An 18813-nucleotide genomic window follows, 5' to 3' on the forward strand; every position below is an offset into this window, starting at 1 on the left:
TAGAATTAGGGTTAGGTTAAGGGTTAGGGAAAATAGGATTTTTAATGGGAATCATTTTTCCGGTCCCCACAAGGATAGTAAAACAAACGTGTGTGTGTGTGTAGGGCAGGCTCTTGCCTTTTGGGGCCCTAGGCGAAATTTGGTTGTGAGGGTCCCAACCTCGCGGCAAAACCATTTTTGTGGCCCATTTTGACGGTGGAGAGAGAAATGTGTTTTAAAGTTAATTTCCTGAGAAACGGGATGTTATTACTTACATAGATAGTTACAAGGAAAACGCTGTAGCAGACAATTGTCGCATCTATTTTCGATGCAAACTTTCTAAATGTAAAAAAAAAAAAAAAAAAAAAAAATTCACTGGACAAGTTCATGGAAACATTTTGCACAACCACATTTTGAAATTGCACCTGGTGTATTCTACTAATCTTACTTTCAATAGTAAGACCCCGACTGAGTTCCCAGCCAGTCAGTGTGTGCAGTGGGGTGAAAGGTCATGGGGTCCTTCTAATACCTGGGTGCCTTGCAGCGCTGGGTAGAAGTTCAGAACATCTGTTAGGTGCTAGCCTCAGTCTATGCCTAGTCCTGGACAAAATTTTTTTTGAATCTCTATTGAAACACACACACAGAGAGAAATATAAATACTCATTTTAGTTGTCTTAAAGGGGAGGATGACACTATGAGGTGGGGGTAAGGAGGTGAGAGGGTCTTAAAGGGGAGGATGGAGGATTAAAGTTGTCATCAGATTTATGATTAATTAAAGGATAACCGTAATCTGGATTAATCTTTAATCCTTCCATTTTGAAACTAGAATTCTAACCTTAATCCTTCCACCTAAAGCTAGAATCCTAACCCTAAAACTAATCCTTCCATCTAAAGCTAGAATCCTAACCCCAATCCTTCCACCTAAAGCTAGAATCCTAACCCTAATCCTAACCCCAATCCTTCCATCTAAAGCTAGAATCCTAACCCTAAAACTAATCCTTCCATCTAAAGCTAGAATACTAACCCCAATCCTTCCACCTAAAGCTAGAATCCTAACCCTAATCCTAACCCCAATCCTTCCATCTAAAGCTAGAATCCTAACCCTAAAACTAATCCTTCCATCTAAAGCTAGAATCCTAACCCTAAAACTAATCCTTCCATCTAAAGCTAGAATCCTAACCCTAATCCTTCCATTTTAATGATCAGTAGGCCTTCCTTCTTTTTCTTTATTTGTTGACTAACATGTTGATATTTCATATTTTATCGATTTCATCGGTGTGATGCCAAATAGAGGTGGTTATTGAGGTCTTGATAAATCTTAGAGGATAGGAAGGAGGATGGAGGACTAAAATCTTTCATCAGACCAACGATTCATTACAGGCTAACGGTAATACTTTCAGCTAATGATTGGTCCACCACCATTAACTTCTTTATACCCTCTGAGTGGTCCAGCAGGTTACCATGGGGTTACCAACTGGCGTTACCATGGTGACTCATGACTCATGTTTAATACGTACACCTTTAATACAAAATAGCTATTATACTCGTCTTGGATCCTAAATCTCTCTTGTCATTCTCCTCTGTTGGCTTCGGCCCCAATGGCACTCTATTCCCTATGCATTCGGAAAGTATTCAGACCCCTTGACTTTTTCCACATTTTGTTACATTACAGCCTTATTCTAAAATGGATTAAATACACAATTTTCCTCATCAATCTACACACAATACCCCATAATGACAAAGCGAAAAAAAAGGTTTATAGAAATTGTTGCAAATGTGTATATATATATATATAAAAAAAATACCTTATTTACATAAGTATTCAGACCCTTTGCTACGAGACTCTAGTTTTTATTTTTATTTGTTCACCTTTATTTAACCAGGTAAGCCAGTTGAGAACAAGTTCTCATTTCCAACTGCGACCTGGTCAAGATAAAGCAAAGCAGTGCGATTAAAACAACAACACAGAGTTACATATGGGGTAAACAAAACATAAAGTCAAAAATACAACAGAAAATCTATATACAGTGTGTGCAAATATAGCAAGTTATGGAGGTAAGGCAATAAATAGGCCATAGTGCAAAATAATTACAATTTAGTATTAACACTGAAATGATAGATGTGCAGAAGATGATGTGCAAATAGAGATACTGGGGTGCAAATGAGCAAAATAAATAACAATGTAAATAACAATATGGGGATGAGGTAGTTGGGTGGGCTAATTTCAGATGGGCTGTGTACAGGTGCAGTGATCGGTAAGCTGCTCTGACAACTGATGCTTAAAGTTAGTGAGGGAGATAAGAGTCTCCAGCTTCAGAGATTTTTGCAGTTCGTTCCAGTCATTAGCAGCAGAGAACTGGATGGAATGGCGGCCAAAGGAGGTGTTGGCTTTGGGGATGACCAGTGAGATATACCTGCTGGAGCGCAGACTACGGGTGGGTGTTGCTATGGTGACCAATGAGCTAAGGTAAGACGGGGATTTGCCTAGCAGTGATTTATAGATGACCTGGAGCCAGTGGGTTTGGCGACGAATATGTAGTGAGGGCCAGCCAACGAGAGCGTACAGGTCACAGTGGTGGGTAGTACACTGCTCAAAAAAATAAAGGGAACACTAAAATAACACATCCTAGATCTGAATGAATGAAATAATCTTATTAAATACTTTTTTTCTTTACATAGTTGAATGTGCTGACAACAAAATCACACAAAAATGATCAATGGAAATCAAATGTATCAACCCATGGAGGTCTGGATTTGGAGTCACCCTCAAAATTAAAGTGGAAAATCACACTGCAGGCAGATCCAACTTTGATTTAATGTCCATAAAACAAGTCAAAATGAGGCTCAGTAGTGTGTGTGTGGCCTCTACGTGCCTGTATGACCTCCCTGCAACGCCTGGGCATGCTCCTGATGAGGTGGCGGATGGTCTCCTGAGGGATCCGCAGCCCGTCTGGTGTTCAACCTTCCCAAGTTCTCTCACGTCACCCCGCTCCTCCGCACACTCCACTGGCTTCCAGTTGAAGCTCGCATCTGTTACAAGACCATGGTGCTTGCCTATGGAGCTGTGAGGGGAACGGCACCTCCGTACCTTCAGGCTCTGATCAGTCCCTACACCCAAACGAGGGCATTGCGTTCATCCACCTCTGGCCTGCTGGCTCCCCTTCCTCTGCGGAAGCATAGTTCCCGCTCAGCCCAGTCAAAACTGTTCGCTGCTCTGGCACCCCAATGGTGGAACAAGCTCCCTCACGACGCCAGGACAGCGGAGTCACTCACCACCTTCCGGAGACATTTGAAACCCCACCTCTTTAAGGAATACCTGGGATAGGATAAAGTAATCCTTCTACCCCCCCCCCCCCCCCTTAAAAATTTTTTTTTGTAAAGTGGTTATCCCACTGGTTATAGGGTGAATGGGCCAATTTGTAAGTCGCTCTGGATAAGAGCGTCTGCTAAATGACGTAAATGTAAATGTAAATGGATCTCCTCCCAGACCTGGACTAAAGCATCCGCCAACTCCTGGACAGTCTGTGGTGCAACGTGGCGTTGGTGGATGGAGCGAGACATGATGTCCCAGATGTGCTCAATTGGATTCAGGTCTGGGGAACAGGCGGGCCAGTCCATAGCATCAATGCCTTCCTCTTGCAGGAACTGCTGACACACTCCAGCCACATGAGGTCTAGCATTGTCTTGCATTAGGAGGAACCCAGGGCCAACCGCACCAGCATATGGTCTCACAAGGGGTCTGAGGATCTCATCTCGGTACCTAATGGCAGTCAGGCTACCTCTGGCGAGCACATGGAGGGCTGTGCGGCCCCCCCAAAGAAATGCCACCCCACACCATGACTGACCCACCGCCAAACCGGTCATGCTGGAGGATGTTGCAGGCAGCAGAACGTTCTCCACGGCGTCTCCAGACTCTGTCACGTCTGTCACGTGCTCAGTGTGAACCTGCTTTCATCTGTGAAGAGCACAGGGCGCCAGTGGCGAATTTGCCAATCTTGGTGTTCTCTGGCAAATGCCAAAGGTCCTGCACGGTGTTGGGCTGTAAGCACAACCCCCACCTGTGGACGTCGGGCCCTCATACCACCCTCATGGAGTCTGTTTCTGACCGTTTGAGCAGACACATGCACATTTGTGGCCTGCTGGAGGTCATTTTGCAGGGCTCTGGCAGTGCTCCTCCTGCTCCTCCTTGCACAAAGGCGGAGGTAGCAGTCCTGCTGCTGAGTTGTTGCCCTCCTACGGCCTCCTCCACGTCTCCTGATGTACTGGCCTGTCTCCTGGTAGCGCCTCCATGCTCTGGACACTACGCTGACAGACACAGCAAACCTTCTTGCCACAGCTCGCATTGATGTGCCATCCTGGATGAGCTGCACTACCTGAGCCACTTGTGTGGGTTGTAGACTCCGTCTCATGCTACCACTAGAGTGAAAGCACCGCCAGCATTCAAAAGTGACCAAAACATCAGCCAGGAAGCATAGGAACTGAGAAGTGGACTGTGGTCACCACCTGCAAAACCAGTCCTTTATTGGGGGTGTCTTGCTAATTGCCTATAATTTCCACCTGTTATCTATTCCATTTGCACAACAGCATGTGAAATGTATTGTCAATCAGTGTTGCTTCCTAAGTGGACAGTTTGATTTCACAGAAGTGTGATTGACTTGGAGTTACATTGTGTTGTTTAAGTGTTCCCTTTATTTTTTTGAGCAGTGTATATGGGGCTTTGGTGACAAAACGGATGGCACTGTGATAGACTACATCCAATTTGCTGAGTAGAGTGTTGGAGGCTCTTTTGTAAATGACATCGCCGAAGTCAAGGATTGGTAGGATAGTCAGTTTTACGAGGGCATGTTTGACAGCATGAGTGAAGGAGGCTTTGTTGCGAAATAGGATGCCACTTCTAGATTTAAATTGAGCTCAGGTGCATCCTGTTTCCATTGATCATCCTTGAGATGTTTCTACAATTTGATTGGAGTCCACCTGTGGTAAATTCAATTGATTGGACATTATTTGGAAAGGCACACACTTGTCTATATAAGGTCCCACAGTTGACAGTGCATGTCAGAGCAAAAACCAATCCATGAGGTCGAAGCAATTGTCCGTAGAGCGCCGAGACACGATTGTGTCGAGGCACACGATTGTGTCGAGGCACAGATCTGGGGAAGGGTACCAAAACATTTCTGCAGCATTGAAGGTCCCCAAGAACACAGTGGCCTACATAATTTTTAGGGCTTTGGTCAGGGAGGTGACCAAGAACCCGATGGTCACTCTGACAGAGCTCCAGAGTTCCTCTGTGGAGATGGGAGAACCTTCCAGAAGGACAACCATCTCTGCAGCACTCCACCAATCAGGCCTTTATGGTACAGTGGCCAGACGGAAGCCACTCCTCAGTAAAAGGCACATGACAGCCCGCTTGGAGTTTGCCAAAAGGCACCTAAAGGATTCTCAGACCATGAGAAACAAGATTCTCTGGTTTGATGAAACCAAGATTGAACTCTTTGGCCTGAATGCCAAGCGTCACGTCTGGAGGAAACCTGGCACCATCCCTACGGTGAAGCATGGTGGTGGCAGCATCATGCTGTGGGGATGTTTTTCAGCGGCAGGGACTGAGAGACTAGTCAGGATCAAGGGAAAGATGAACGGAGCAAAGTACAGAGAGATCCTTGATGAAAACCTGCTCCAGAGCGTTCATCTTCCAACAGGACAACAACCCTAAGCACACAGCCAAGACAACGCAAGAATGGCTTCGGGACAAGTGTCTGAATGTCCTTGAGTGGCCCAACCAGAGCCCGGACTTGAACCCGATCGAACATCTCTGGAGAGACCTGAATATAGCTGTGCAGCGACACTCCCCATCCAACCTGACAGAGCTTGAGAGGATCTGCAGAGAAGAATGGGAGAAACTCCCCAAATACAGGTGTTCCAAGATTGTAGCATCATACCCAAGAAGACTCGAGGCTGTAATCTCTGCCTCTGCTTCAACAAAGCACTGAGTAAAGGTTCTGAATACTTATGTAAATGTAATATTTCCGTTTTTATTTTATTTTAACACATTTGCAAAATATTCTAAAAACCTGTTTTTGCTTTGTCATTATGGGGTGTTGTGTGTAGATTGATGAGGAGAAAAAACAATGTAATCCTTTAACGTAACAAAATGTGGAAAAAGTAAAGGGGTCTGAATACTTTCCGAATGCACTGTATTCTCTATGGGCCCTTGTCAGAAGTAGTGTATGGTATAGGGTACCATTTGGGAAACAAAGTAGAATGAGTCGGCTGTTTTTCTTTCTGACTAATGAGTCCAATAACATCTTTTACACCTAACTGGGTTTCCTCAGCATTAAGGCTAGTTCAATTCCGTTTGTCGAAACGTGTCCGTCTGTCTGTCAGCCCCCCCCCACCCCAAACACAGCTCAACTGGAAGTGGAATTGGACAATTTTACTACCACTGTACTAAAGCTGACCCCGGTTTCTCTTAATGCAGCTGTAATATTATGTTATATTAGTGTCATCTCAATCTGACTGTGTTCCGCCGCTGTACTGTTTAGTCAGCTAATTACTGTGTGATGGTTTACACACACACTCACGCGTGCACACACACACGCGTGCACATGCAAGCTCTCACACATACATACACACACACACACATCTACTGTATGACCCAGTCGTTCGTTCTAAATGTTCCATTGCCATACTGGCTGGCAACGTTCTTATCCCTTGCTTGCTAGCTAGCCAACTAAGGCTAACTTACAGTCACGTCAAGTGCAGCCAGATAACAACAAAGTATCTGCATTTGCATTTTGTTTAAGCTGTTTTTCTAGTGACATTTATTTGGATACATCCATAACAATGAGCTAATGAGGCGGGATTTCACCTGGCATAGAAAATGTGCTCTCTCACCAGGACACTTGTTCAGAGGAGCTAGCCAGCAACACAGCTAACACAATCACTTTAAACTGAAGCTGGAAAGACTGAAAACTAGCTGCACTTCGTTTCGATTTACCTGTTTTCTATTGATAGTTCTTTCTATATATGCATAAAAATGATGCTGATTCATGATTTCGACTGGCTGAGAAAAGCTGCCTGCATGTCTGTCTCGCCCCGACTCGTTCATTAGCTGGAGATCGAATTTGAATATTGAAATAATGTTGCAAATGTCGGAGAGACAGACAGCAAGGTTTATACAAATCTCCGCTGTTGAAAACTAAACGTTAGTCTAAAAGAAATGTGAGATAATGTCTAGATGCTTTTTATAGTGGAGATAAATATTTTTTAAGTGCCTGGCTGGGCTGATGAGACAGTGGATTGGGCAGCCAGATGGAACAGAGTAAATAGGCATTTTAACATCATAGATTTAGCCGGTGGTAACTTGTGAAATAGACACCAGCTGGAATGCTGTTTTAACCAATCAACATTCAGGATTAGACCCACCCGTTGTATAAATTCTTATATTCAGATTATCCATTAGTCATGATTTCTGATTATTCTACAGATAATCTGCTTTATAAAATATGTGTTTTAGCTCAAATAAGCAAAGAGAAACGACAGTCCATCATTACTTTAAGACATGAAGATCAGTCAATCCGGAAAATTTCAAGAACATTGAAAGTTTCTTCAAGTGCAATCGCAAAAACCATCAAGCGCTATGATAAAACTGGCTCTCAGGAGGACCGCCACAGGAATGGAAGACCCAGAGTTACCTCTGCTGCAGAGGATAAGTTCATTAGAGTTACCAGCCTCAGAAATTTAAGCCCAAATAAATGCTTCACAGAGTTCAAGTAACAGACACATCTCAACATCAACTGTTCAGAGGAGACTGTGTGAATCAGGCCTTCATGGTCGAATTGCTGCAAAGAAACCACTACTAAAGGACACCAATAAGAAGAAGAGACTTGCTTGGGCCAAGAAACACGAGCAATGTACATTAGACAGGTGGAAATTTGTCCTTTGGTCTGGAGTCCAAATTTGAGATTTTTGGTTCCAACCGCCGTGTCTTTGTAAGAAGCGGTGTGGGTGAACGGATGATCTCCGCATGTGTAGTTCCCACCGTAAAGCATGGAGGAGGAGGTGTTATGGTGTGGGGGTGCTTTGCTGGTGACAGTCTGTGATTGATTTAGAACACACTTAACCAGCATGGCTACCACAGCATTCTGCAGCGATTCGCCATCCCATCTGGTTTGGGCTTAGTGGGACTATCATTTGTTTTTCAACAGGACAATGACCCAACACACCTCCAGGATGTGTAAGGGCTATTTTACCGAGAAGGAGAGTGATGGAGTGCTGCATCAGATGACCTGGCCTCCACAATCCCCTGACCTCAACCCAAATGAGATGGTTTGGGATGAGTCAGATGGCAGAGTGAAGGAAAAGCAGTGCTCAGCATATGTGGGAACTCCTTCAAGACTGTTGGAAAAGCATTCCAGGTGAAACTGGTTGAGAGAATGCCAAGAGTGTGCAAAGCTGTCATCAAGGCAAAGGGTGGCTATTTGAAGAATCTCAAATGTAAAATATATTTTGATTAGTTTAACACTTTTTTGGTTACTACATGATTCCATATATGTTATTTCATAGTTTTGATGTCTTCACTATTATTCTACAATGTAGAAAATAGTACAAATAAAGAAAAACCCTTGAATGAGTAGGTGTGTCCAAACTGTTGACTGGTACTGTATAGACCCTCAGCCATGGTTCTATTCTGAGTATGGATATAGTCTATAGACCCTCAGCCATGGTTCCACACGGAGTATGAATGTTGTCTATAGACCCTCAGCCATGCTTCCACACTGAGTATGAATATATTTACCCTCAGCCATGGTTCTACTCTGAGTATGGATATAGTCTATATACCTTCAGCCATGCTTCCACACTGAGTATGGACCTATATACCTTCAGCCATGGTTCTACTCTGAGCATGGAGCCTGAAGTAAAAGGAGTTGATGAGTTGTTGGTGTGCCCCAGGTCACAGAGTTCTTCTCAGAAGGAAAGGTTGTTCTTAGCTGTAACTCTAATCTCACTTTGTCTGATGAGGAGGTGTGGTTCAGACGGACTGTTCAGATGGACCATGTCATTCTGGACATGTGAAGACCATCTGAGGGTCAAAATGCCTGAGGATTTGGTCTCGCCCTCCTTCCTCTCTGACCTCTCACTGGAGGACAGTAGGGAGTACTGGTGTGCTGTCATACATCACCATGACACATTATAACGTGAATGTGTGTGTGCCTCTGTTACCAATACCTTTTTGCTGGAGAGGGACCCCCTTTGGCATTGACTCCACATCCTAGAGTGTACTCTTCACTGATGGGCTCTGCTAGGAACGGTCTGTGCTGTGATCACTGTGAACCTGAAGACCAGGAGAAGAGACCGGGCTTCCCTGAAGACCAGGAGAAGAGACCGGGCTTCCCTGAAGACCAGGAGAAGAGACCGGGCTTCCCTGAAGACCAGGAGAAGAGACCGGGCTTCTCTGAAGACCAGGAGAAGAGACCGGGCTTCCCTGAAGACACTGAGGACTGCAGCCCAGACACAGGGACAGCGGAGCAGTAGAGGGAGGGAGAGAGAGAGAAGAGAGAGAGAGTGGGAAGAGTGAAGCGAATGTTGCTCTGCTTAAAGTTATAAATGCGGTAAAGAGATCAATGGAACGCAGACCGTGGGGGAGCCAGGCAGGCAGCAGGCAGCACGTTGTCATCACGGTTTATCGCCATTCACGCCGTCTGTGGCTTCGTAGTAGGAGTCAGTCAGATGACGTTAGAGTTCCGTACTAGACACTTGTAGCTAGCTAGCTACTCTTCACTACTACCAAAATGCAGCACCCACTTGTGTGATGCTACGGCAGTCACGAGGCGCCAGAAAGCACACCACACTTCAATAGTAATTCAGGAGTCACCTATAACTTAGTCCTCCACGCAGTCATGGTCATCTGTCATCTCTGTACACCTCTGTATTCGGGCTTCTCTCCATCGTCAACCTCCGGACAGTTGGCATAATCAAATCAAAACATTGCATGCTAGGCAGCCTCATGGCGCCATTGGCAACCACGGAACCAGTCCTTAGATGTCCTGTATGTGATTTTATAAAGAAACTGTAGTCATTAGATGTGATTCTAAAGCCTAAAGTAACTGTAGTCCTTAGATTATAAAACCTAAAGTAACTGTAGTCCTTAGATTATACAACCTAAAGTAACTGTAGTCCTTAGATTATAAAACCTAAAGTAACTGTAGTCCTTAGATTATAAAACCTAAAGTAACTGTAGTCCTTAGATTATAAAACCTAAAGTAACTGTAGTCCTTAGATTATAAAACCTAAAGTAACTGTAGTCCTTAGATTATAAAACCTAAAGTAACTGTAGTCCTTAGATTATAAAACCTAAAGTAACTGTAGTCCTTAGATTATAAAACCTAAAGTAACTGTAGTCCTTAGATTATAAAACCTAAAGTAACTGTAGTCCATAGACGTGATTATAAAACCTAAAGTAACTGTAGTCCATAGACGTGATTATAAAACCTAAAGTAACTGTAGTCCTTAGATTATAAAACCGAAAGTAACTGTAGTCCATAGACGTGATTATAAAACCTAAAGTAACTGTAGTCCATAGACGTGATTATAAAACCTAAAGTAACTGTAGTCCTTAGATTATAAAACCTAAAGTAACTGTAGTCCTTAGATTATAAAACCTAAAGTAACTGTAGTCCTTAGATTATAAAACCTAAAGTAACTGTAGTCCTTAGATTATAAATCCTAAAGTAACTGTAGTCCTTAGATTATAAAACCTAAAGTAACTGTAGTCCATAGACGTGATTATAAAACCTAAAGTAACTGTAGTCCTTAGATTATAAAACCTAAAGTAACTGTAGTCCTTAGATTATAAATCCTAAAGTAACTGTAGTCCTTAGATTATAAAACCTAAAGTAACTGTAGTCCTTAGATTATAAAACCTAAAGTAACTGTAGTCCATAGACGTGATTATAAAACCTAAAGTAACTGTAGTCCTTAGATTATAAAACCTAAAGTAACTGTAGTCCTTAGATTATAAAACCTAAAGTAACTGTAGTCCTTAGATTATAAAACCTAAAGTAACTGTAGTCCTTAGATTATAAAACCTAAAGTAACTGTAGTCCTTAGATTATAAAACCTAAAGTAACTGTAGTCCTTAGATTATAAAACCTAAAGTAACTGTAGTCCTTAGATTATAAAACCTAAAGTAACTGTAGTCCTTAGATTATAAAACCTAAAGTAACTGTAGTCCTTAGATTATGAATCCTAAAGTAACTGTAGTCCTTAGATTATAAAACCTAAAGTAACTGTAGTCCATAGACGTGATTATAAAACTTAAAGTAACTGTAGTCCTTAGATTATAAAACCTAAAGTAACTGTAGTCCTTAGATTATAAAACCTAAAGTAACTGTAGTCCTTAGATTATAAAACCTAAAGTAACTGTAGTCCTTAGATTATAAAACCTAAAGTAACTGTAGTCCTTAGATTATAAAACCTAAAGTAACTGTAGTCCTTAGATTATAAAACCTAAAGTAACTGTAGTCCTTAGATTATAAAACCTAAAGTAACTGTAGTCCTTAGATTATAAAACCTAAAGTAACTGTAGTCCTTAGATTATAAAACCTAAAGTAACTGTAGTCCTTAGATTATAAAACCTAAAGTAACTGTAGTCCTTAGATTATAAAACCTAAAGTAACTGTTGTCCTTAGATTCTAAATCCTGCTGTTGTCCTTAGATTATAAATCCTGCTGTTGTCCTTCCTTCTCCAGCTGGATGCAGACCGAGATGAGGAGGAGGTGTTTTGTGACATCAGCATTACGGTGGACAACAAGCTGTTTCCCTCCAAACAACCTGTCGCTGGTAAGAACTTTATTAAACCTTATTCTAATGTATACTATTTACTAATGACTCCATCACCTTCCTCCGCTCAAGCCATGAACAGACCCTCTCTATCTTTGGAGGATGCAGAGCTCTTATTATGAACTCTTATTTGACCAGGTAGAGGTAGGTTGACTGGTAAGAACTATGCATTAACTCTTATTTGACCAGGTAGAGGTAGGTTGACTGGTAAGAACTATGCATTAACTCTTATTTGACCAGGTAGAGGTAGGTTGACTGGTAAGAACTATGCATTAACTCTTATTTGACCAGGTAGAGGTAGGTTGACTGGTAAGAACTATGCATTAACTCTTATTTGACCAGGTAGAGGTAGGTTGACTGGTAAGAACTATGCATTAACTCTTATTTGACCAGGTAGAGGTAGGTTGACTGGTAAGAACTATGCATTAACTCTTATTTGACCAGGTAGAGGTAGGTTGACGGACAACACATCTCAGTAATGACCTGACCAAGGGAAAGGAGAGGGGTTGAATAATGAGCAGAATGGATGATGTCCAGACTAGACCAACATTGAAGGGATACTTTCGAGGTATCGAGATCATTGATGTTAGCATACTGTTAGCTTAGCGCAATTGCTGGAAGTCTCCAGGTACAGTAACCAGCTCTTCTCAATAGCAGGGAAATAGACCTTCTAAATACTACCTACTTCCTCATTCTGTCCTGTTGTCTCATAGGAAGTTTACATACACTTAGGTTGGAGTCATTAAAACTTGTTTTTCAACCACTCCACAAATTTCTTGTTAACAAACTATAGTTTTGGCAAGTCGGTTAGGACATCTACTTTGTGCATGACACAAGTAATTTTTCCAACAATTGTTTACAGACAGATTATTTCACTTATAATTCACTGTATCACAATTCCAGTGGGTCAGAAGTTTACATACACTAAGTTGACTGTGCCTTTAAACAGCTTGGGAAATTCCAGAAAATGATGTCATGGCTTTAGAAGCTTCTGATAGGCTAATTGACATAATTTGAGTCAATTAGAGGTGTACCTGTGGATGTATTTCAAGGCCTACCTTCAGACTCAGTGCCTCTTTGCTTGACATCATGGGAAAATCTAAAGAAATCAGCCATGACCTCAGAAAAATAATTGTAGACCTCCACAAATCTGGTTCATCCTTGGGAGCAATTTCCAAATGCCTGAAGGTACCACGTTCATCTGTACAAACAATAGTACGCAAGTATAAACACCATGGGACCATGCAGCCGTCATACCGCTCAGGAAGGAGACGCGTTCTGTCTCCTAGAGATGAACATACTTTGGTGTGAAAAGTGCAAATCAATCCCAGAACAATCCCAGAAGATGCTGGAGGAAACAGGTACAAAAGTATCTATATCCACAGTAAAACGAGGCCTATATCGACATAACCTGAAAGGCCGCTCAGCAAGGAAGAAGCCACTACTCCAAAACCGCCATAAAAAAGCCAGACTACGGTTTGCAACTGTACATGGGGACAAAGATCGTACTTTTTGGAGAAATGTCCTCTGGTCTGATTAAACAAAAATAGAACTGTTTGGCCATAATGACCATCGTTATGTTTGGAGGAAAAAGGGGGTCGCTTGCAAGCCGAACACCACCATCCCAACCGTGAAGCACGGGGGTGGCAGCATCATGCTGTGGGGGTGCTTTGCTGCAGGAGGGACTGGTGCACTTCACAAAATAGATGGCATCATGAGGAAGGAAAATGATGTGGATATATTGAAGCAACATCTCAAGACATCAGTCAGGAAGTTAAAGCTTGGTCGCAAATGGGTCTTCCAAATGGACAATGACCCCAAGCATACTTCCAAAGTAGTGGCAAAACGGCTTAAGGACAACAAAGTCAAGGTATTGGAGTGGCCATCACAAAGCCCTGACCTCAATCCTATAGAAAATGTGTGGGCAGAACTGAAAAAGTGTGTGCGTGCAAGGAGGCTTACAAATCTGACTCAAGTTACACCAGCTCTGTCAGGAGGAATGGGCCAAAATTCACCCAACTTATTGTGGGAAGCTTGTGGAAGGCTACGTTTGACCCAAGTTAAACTATTTAAAGGCAATGCTACCAAATACTAATTGAGTGTATGTAAACTTCTGACCCACTGGGAATGTGATTAAAGAAATAAAAGCTTAAATAAATCATTCTCTCTACAATTTTTCTGACATTTCACATTCTTAAAATAAAGTGGTGATCCTAACTGACCTAAAACAGGGAATTTTTACTAGGATTAAATGTCAGGAATTGTGAAAAACTGAGTTTAAATGTATTTGGCTAAGGTGTATGTAAACTTCCGACTTCAACTGTAGATCGCAACATTGTATCCGTCCCATTATGGCATCTGTGAGCGCACGGGCACAACGTTGTGATCTCATCTCTATGCGACAACTGGACAGAATGAGGAAGTGGATAGAATCTCTTTTCTTCTGATTATCACTCAAATTTTACGAATTCATGAAAGGTCGATCTACTATGTATAGATTCGTAAGACTATAAATGACCAAACCACCCAGCTTTGGAGTAGTTAGTAGGTCTATTTCCCTGCTTTCTCCAAACTGCATGCAGAGACATAAAAGTTTCATCCATGAGTTTGTCTAACTAGGGGTGAGTAGAAAAATGACCGAAATCTCAATCTCGCAAGTATCCTTTAAGCTGAAACGGAGCAAGATAACGTTGCCCATACAGTTGAGGTATATTAAACCTTTTTGATCTACTTAAATATCCACTATTACTTTTCTGGTAATGACCTTAGTGATCACTGTTTTACAGCCTGTGTTCGTAATGGCTACTCAGTGAAACGACCTGTCCTTATTTGTCATAGACGCTTGCTTGCTAAAAAACTTTAATGATAAAGCCTTCCTTCATGACCTTGCCTCCTGTAAATTGGTATAGAATCAGCTTGATCCCCTCTGTCGAAGACGCTTGGACCTTCTTTTTTGAGTGGTATTGTTAACGCCCCCATAAAGAAAATTATAATTAAAAGCAGGTTCAGTCCCTGGTTCGACTGTGATCTGGCAGAGTTACTCCACCTCAAGAATTCAATTTCCCGAAATGCTCGGCACACACGCTTACTCAGGCTGACAGGCTCTCGTTCAGGCAAATGAGAAATAAGTGCACTCAGACTATCCGAAAGGCCCAGTTACAGTGAGGGAAAAAAGTATTTGATCCCCCTGCTGATTTTTTACGTTTGCCCACTGACAAAGACATGATCAGTCTATAATTTTAATGGTAGTTTATTTGAACAGTGAGAGACAGAATAACAACAAAAATATCCAGAAAAACACATGTCAAAAATGTTATAAATTGATTTGCATTTTAATGAGGGAAATTGACCCACCCTCTTCAAAACATGACTTAGTACTTGGTGGCAAAACCCTTGTTGGCAATCACAGAGGTCAGACATTTTCTTGTAGTTGGCCACCAGGTTTGCACACATATCAGGAGGGATTTTGTCCCACTCCTCTTTGCAAGATCTTCTCCAAGTCATTAAGGTTTCGAGGCTGACGTTTGGCAACTCGAACCTTCAGCTCCCTCCACAGATTTTCTATGGGATTAAGGTCTGGAGACCTGGCTAGGCCACTCCAGGACCTTAATGTACTTCTTCTTGAGCCACTCCTTTGTTGCCTTGGCCGTGTGTTTTGGGTCATTGTCATGCTGGAATACCATCCACGACCCATTTTCAATGCCCTAGCTTGAGGGAAGGAGGTTCTCACCCAAGATTTGACGGTACATGGCCCCATCCATCGTCCCTTTGATGCGGTGAAGGTTGTCCTGTCCCCTTAGCAGAAAAACACCACCTTAGCATAATGTTTCCACCTCATGTTTGACGGTGGGGGATGGTGTTCTCGGGGTCATAGGCAGCATTCCTCCCTCCTCCAAAACACAGCGAGTTGAGTTGATGCCAAAGAGCTCGAATTTTGGTCTCATCTGACTACAACACTTTCACCAAGTTCTCCTCTGAATCATTCAGATGTTCATTGGCAAACTTCAGACGGGCCTGTATATGTGCTTTCTTGAGCAGGGGGACCTTGCGGGCGCTGCAGGATTTCAGTCTTTCACGGCGTAGTGTGTTACCAATTGTTTTCTTGGTGACTATGGTCCCAGCTGCCTTGAGATCATTGACAAGATCCTCCCGTGTAGTTCTGGGCTGATTCCTCACCGTTCTCATGATCATTGCAACTCCACGAGGTGGGATCTTGCATGGAGCCCCAGGCCAAGGGAAATTGACAGTTATTTTGTGTTTCTTCCATTTGCGAATTATCGCACCAACTGTTGTCACCTTCTCACCAAGCTGCTTGGCGATGGTCTTGTAGCCCATTCCAGCCTTGTGTAGGTCTACAATCTTGTCCCTGACATCCTTGGAGAGCTCTTTGGTCTTGGCCATGGTGGAGAGTTTGGAATCTGATTGATTGATTGCTTCTGTGGACAGGTGTCTTTTACACAGGTAACAAACTGAGATTAAGAGGCATTCAGGCCAAAGAGTTCAATCTTGGCTTCATCAGACCAGAGAATCTTGTCTCTCATGGTCTGAGAGTCCTTTAGGTGCCTTTTGGCAAACTCCAATTGGGCTGTCATGTGCCTTTAACTGAGGAGTGGCTTCCGTCTGGCCACTCTACCATAAAGGCCTGATTGGTGGAGTGCTGCAGAGATGGTTGTCCTTCTGGAAGGTTCTCCCATCTCCACAGAGGAACTCTAGAGCTCTGTCAGAGTGACCATTGGGTTCTTGGTCACCTCCCTGACCAAGGCCCTTCTCCCCCGATTGCTCAGTTTGGCCGGGCGGCCAGCTATAGGAAGAGTCTTGGTGGTTCCAAACTTCTTCCATTTTAAGAATGATGGAGGCCACTGTGTTCTTGGGGACCTTCAATGCTGCAGACATTTTTTGGTACCCTTCCCCAGATCTGTGCCTCAACACAATCCTGTCTCGGAGCTCTACGGACAATTCCTTCAACCTCATGGCTTGGTTTTTGCTCTGACATGCACTGTCAACTGTGGGACCTTATATAGACGGGTGTGTGCCTTTCCAAATCATGTCCAATCAATTGAATTTACTACAGGTGGACTCAAGGATGATCAGTGGAAACAGGATGCACCGAAGCTAAATTTTTGAGTCTCCTAGGCAAAGGGTCTGAATACTTATCTAAATAAGGTATTTCTGTTTTTATACATTTGCAATGGCAAGCCAGACAAAATAAAACATGCTTGTTTATATAATGAATATGAGTTTGGGGGGCTAAAATTATTAAATATTAAAGCATTAAACCTCTCACTAAAAGCATCAGTCATACAAAAGTTATACTTAAACAGAATGTTCTGTATATGGGGCATACAACCATCTCAGCGCTGCAGATTTTGCCACGAAGACACAGAATCATTAGATCACTTATTTTGGTATTGCCCCTATGTAGCTTTTTTCTGATCACAGGTTCAGGAATGGCTGTAAAATCACAACATTTATCTCAAATTAACCATACAAATAGCACTGTTGGGAGATTTGGAAACCATAGTCAATCAATCAACAATATAATACTTTTAGTAAAAATAATTATCTTTAACTTACAATCTGTAGATACTATGCGATTAGACAGGTTCAGAATGTATGTGAAACATCACAGTTTTTAGGTGTATGTATGTAGAATGTAACAACAAAAGAAAAAGCTGTTAAAACAAAGTTTATTTTTGTCCTCCGAAGAGGGGGGGGATGGGAACTTGATATGAAAACGTATAAAATACAGAAGATAATGTTGCCATGAGCGGATGGGATAGGATGGGATAGGGTAGGATGGGATAGGATAGGATGGGATAGGGTAGGTAGGATAGGGTAGGATGGGCTAGGGTGGGTAGGATAGGGTAGGATAGGCTAGGGTAGGTAGGATAGGGTAGGATGGGCTAGGGTAGGGTAGGATGGGATAGGGTTGGATTGGATGGGATAGGATGGGATAGGGTAGGGTAGGTAGGTAGGATGGGATAGGGTAGGATGGGCTAGGGTAGGGTAGGATGGGATAGGGTTGGATAGGATGGGATAGGATGGGATAGGGTAGGGTAGGTAGGTAGGATGGGATAGGGTAGGATGGGATAGGGTAGGGTAGGATGGGGTAGGATGGGCTAGGGTAGGATGGGCTAGGATAGGATGGGATGGGGTAGGGTAGGATGGGATAGGGTAGGATAGGGTAGGATGGGATAGGGTGGGATAGGGTAGGATGGGATAGGATGGGATAGGGTAGGATGGGATGGGATAGGGTAGGATGGGATGGGGTAGGATAGGATGGGATGGGGTAGGATGGGGTCGGGTAGGATGGGGTAGGGTAGGATAGGATAGGATGGGATAGGGTAGGATGGGATAGGATGGGATAGGGTAGGATGGGATGGGATAGGGTAGGATGGGATGGGGTAGGATAGGATGGGATAGGGTAGGATGGGGTAGGGCAGGGTGGGATGGGATAGGATGGGATAGGGTAGGATGGGATAGGGTAGGGTAGGATGGGATAGGATGGAATAGGGTAGGATGGGCTAGGGTAGGGTAGGGTGGGGTAGGGTAGGATGGGATAGGGTAGGATGGGATGGGATAGGGTAGGATGGGATGGGATAGGATGGAATAGGGTAGGATGGGCTAGGGTGGGGTAGGGTAGGATGGGATGGGATGGGATGGGATAGGGTAGGATGGGATAGGGTAGGATGGGATAGGGTAGGATGGGATAGGATGGGATGGGATAGGGTAGGATGGGATGAACTTGAATGTCCTTGAGGGTGACATACAGTGGGTTTCACACAGAGTACTGCTGTATATAAAATAAACACTGTACGTTACACACTCAACATAATGCATACATGCTTCACTCTGCTGCAACGTGATAGATGCAGGACCAAAGCAGTTATGTTAGGCTTGTGCCCCATACTCGTATTTGTTGCGGAAGTCTGACTGACCATTGGCTGTTTACTAAGTGAATCGCTGAATATACCTTTAAAACTGCTCCATAATATT

General features: G+C 43.1%; 1 protein-coding gene across 1 annotated transcript in view; it reads left to right on the forward strand.

Moving 5' to 3' along the window:
- The window catches only part of ak5 (adenylate kinase 5), a 155522-nt gene that overhangs the window by 93083 nt on the left and 43626 nt on the right, over nucleotides 1-18813 (forward strand). The window contains 1 exon segment of the mRNA XM_084195324.1: nucleotides 11727-11817. Within this exon segment, the coding sequence (XP_084051450.1) occupies nucleotides 11727-11817 (91 nt within the window).

Source organism: Coregonus lavaretus (genome assembly GCF_964263955.1).
Source record: "Coregonus lavaretus genome assembly, contig: HAP1_SCAFFOLD_436, whole genome shotgun sequence".
Lineage (NCBI taxonomy): Eukaryota > Metazoa > Chordata > Actinopteri > Salmoniformes > Salmonidae > Coregonus > Coregonus lavaretus.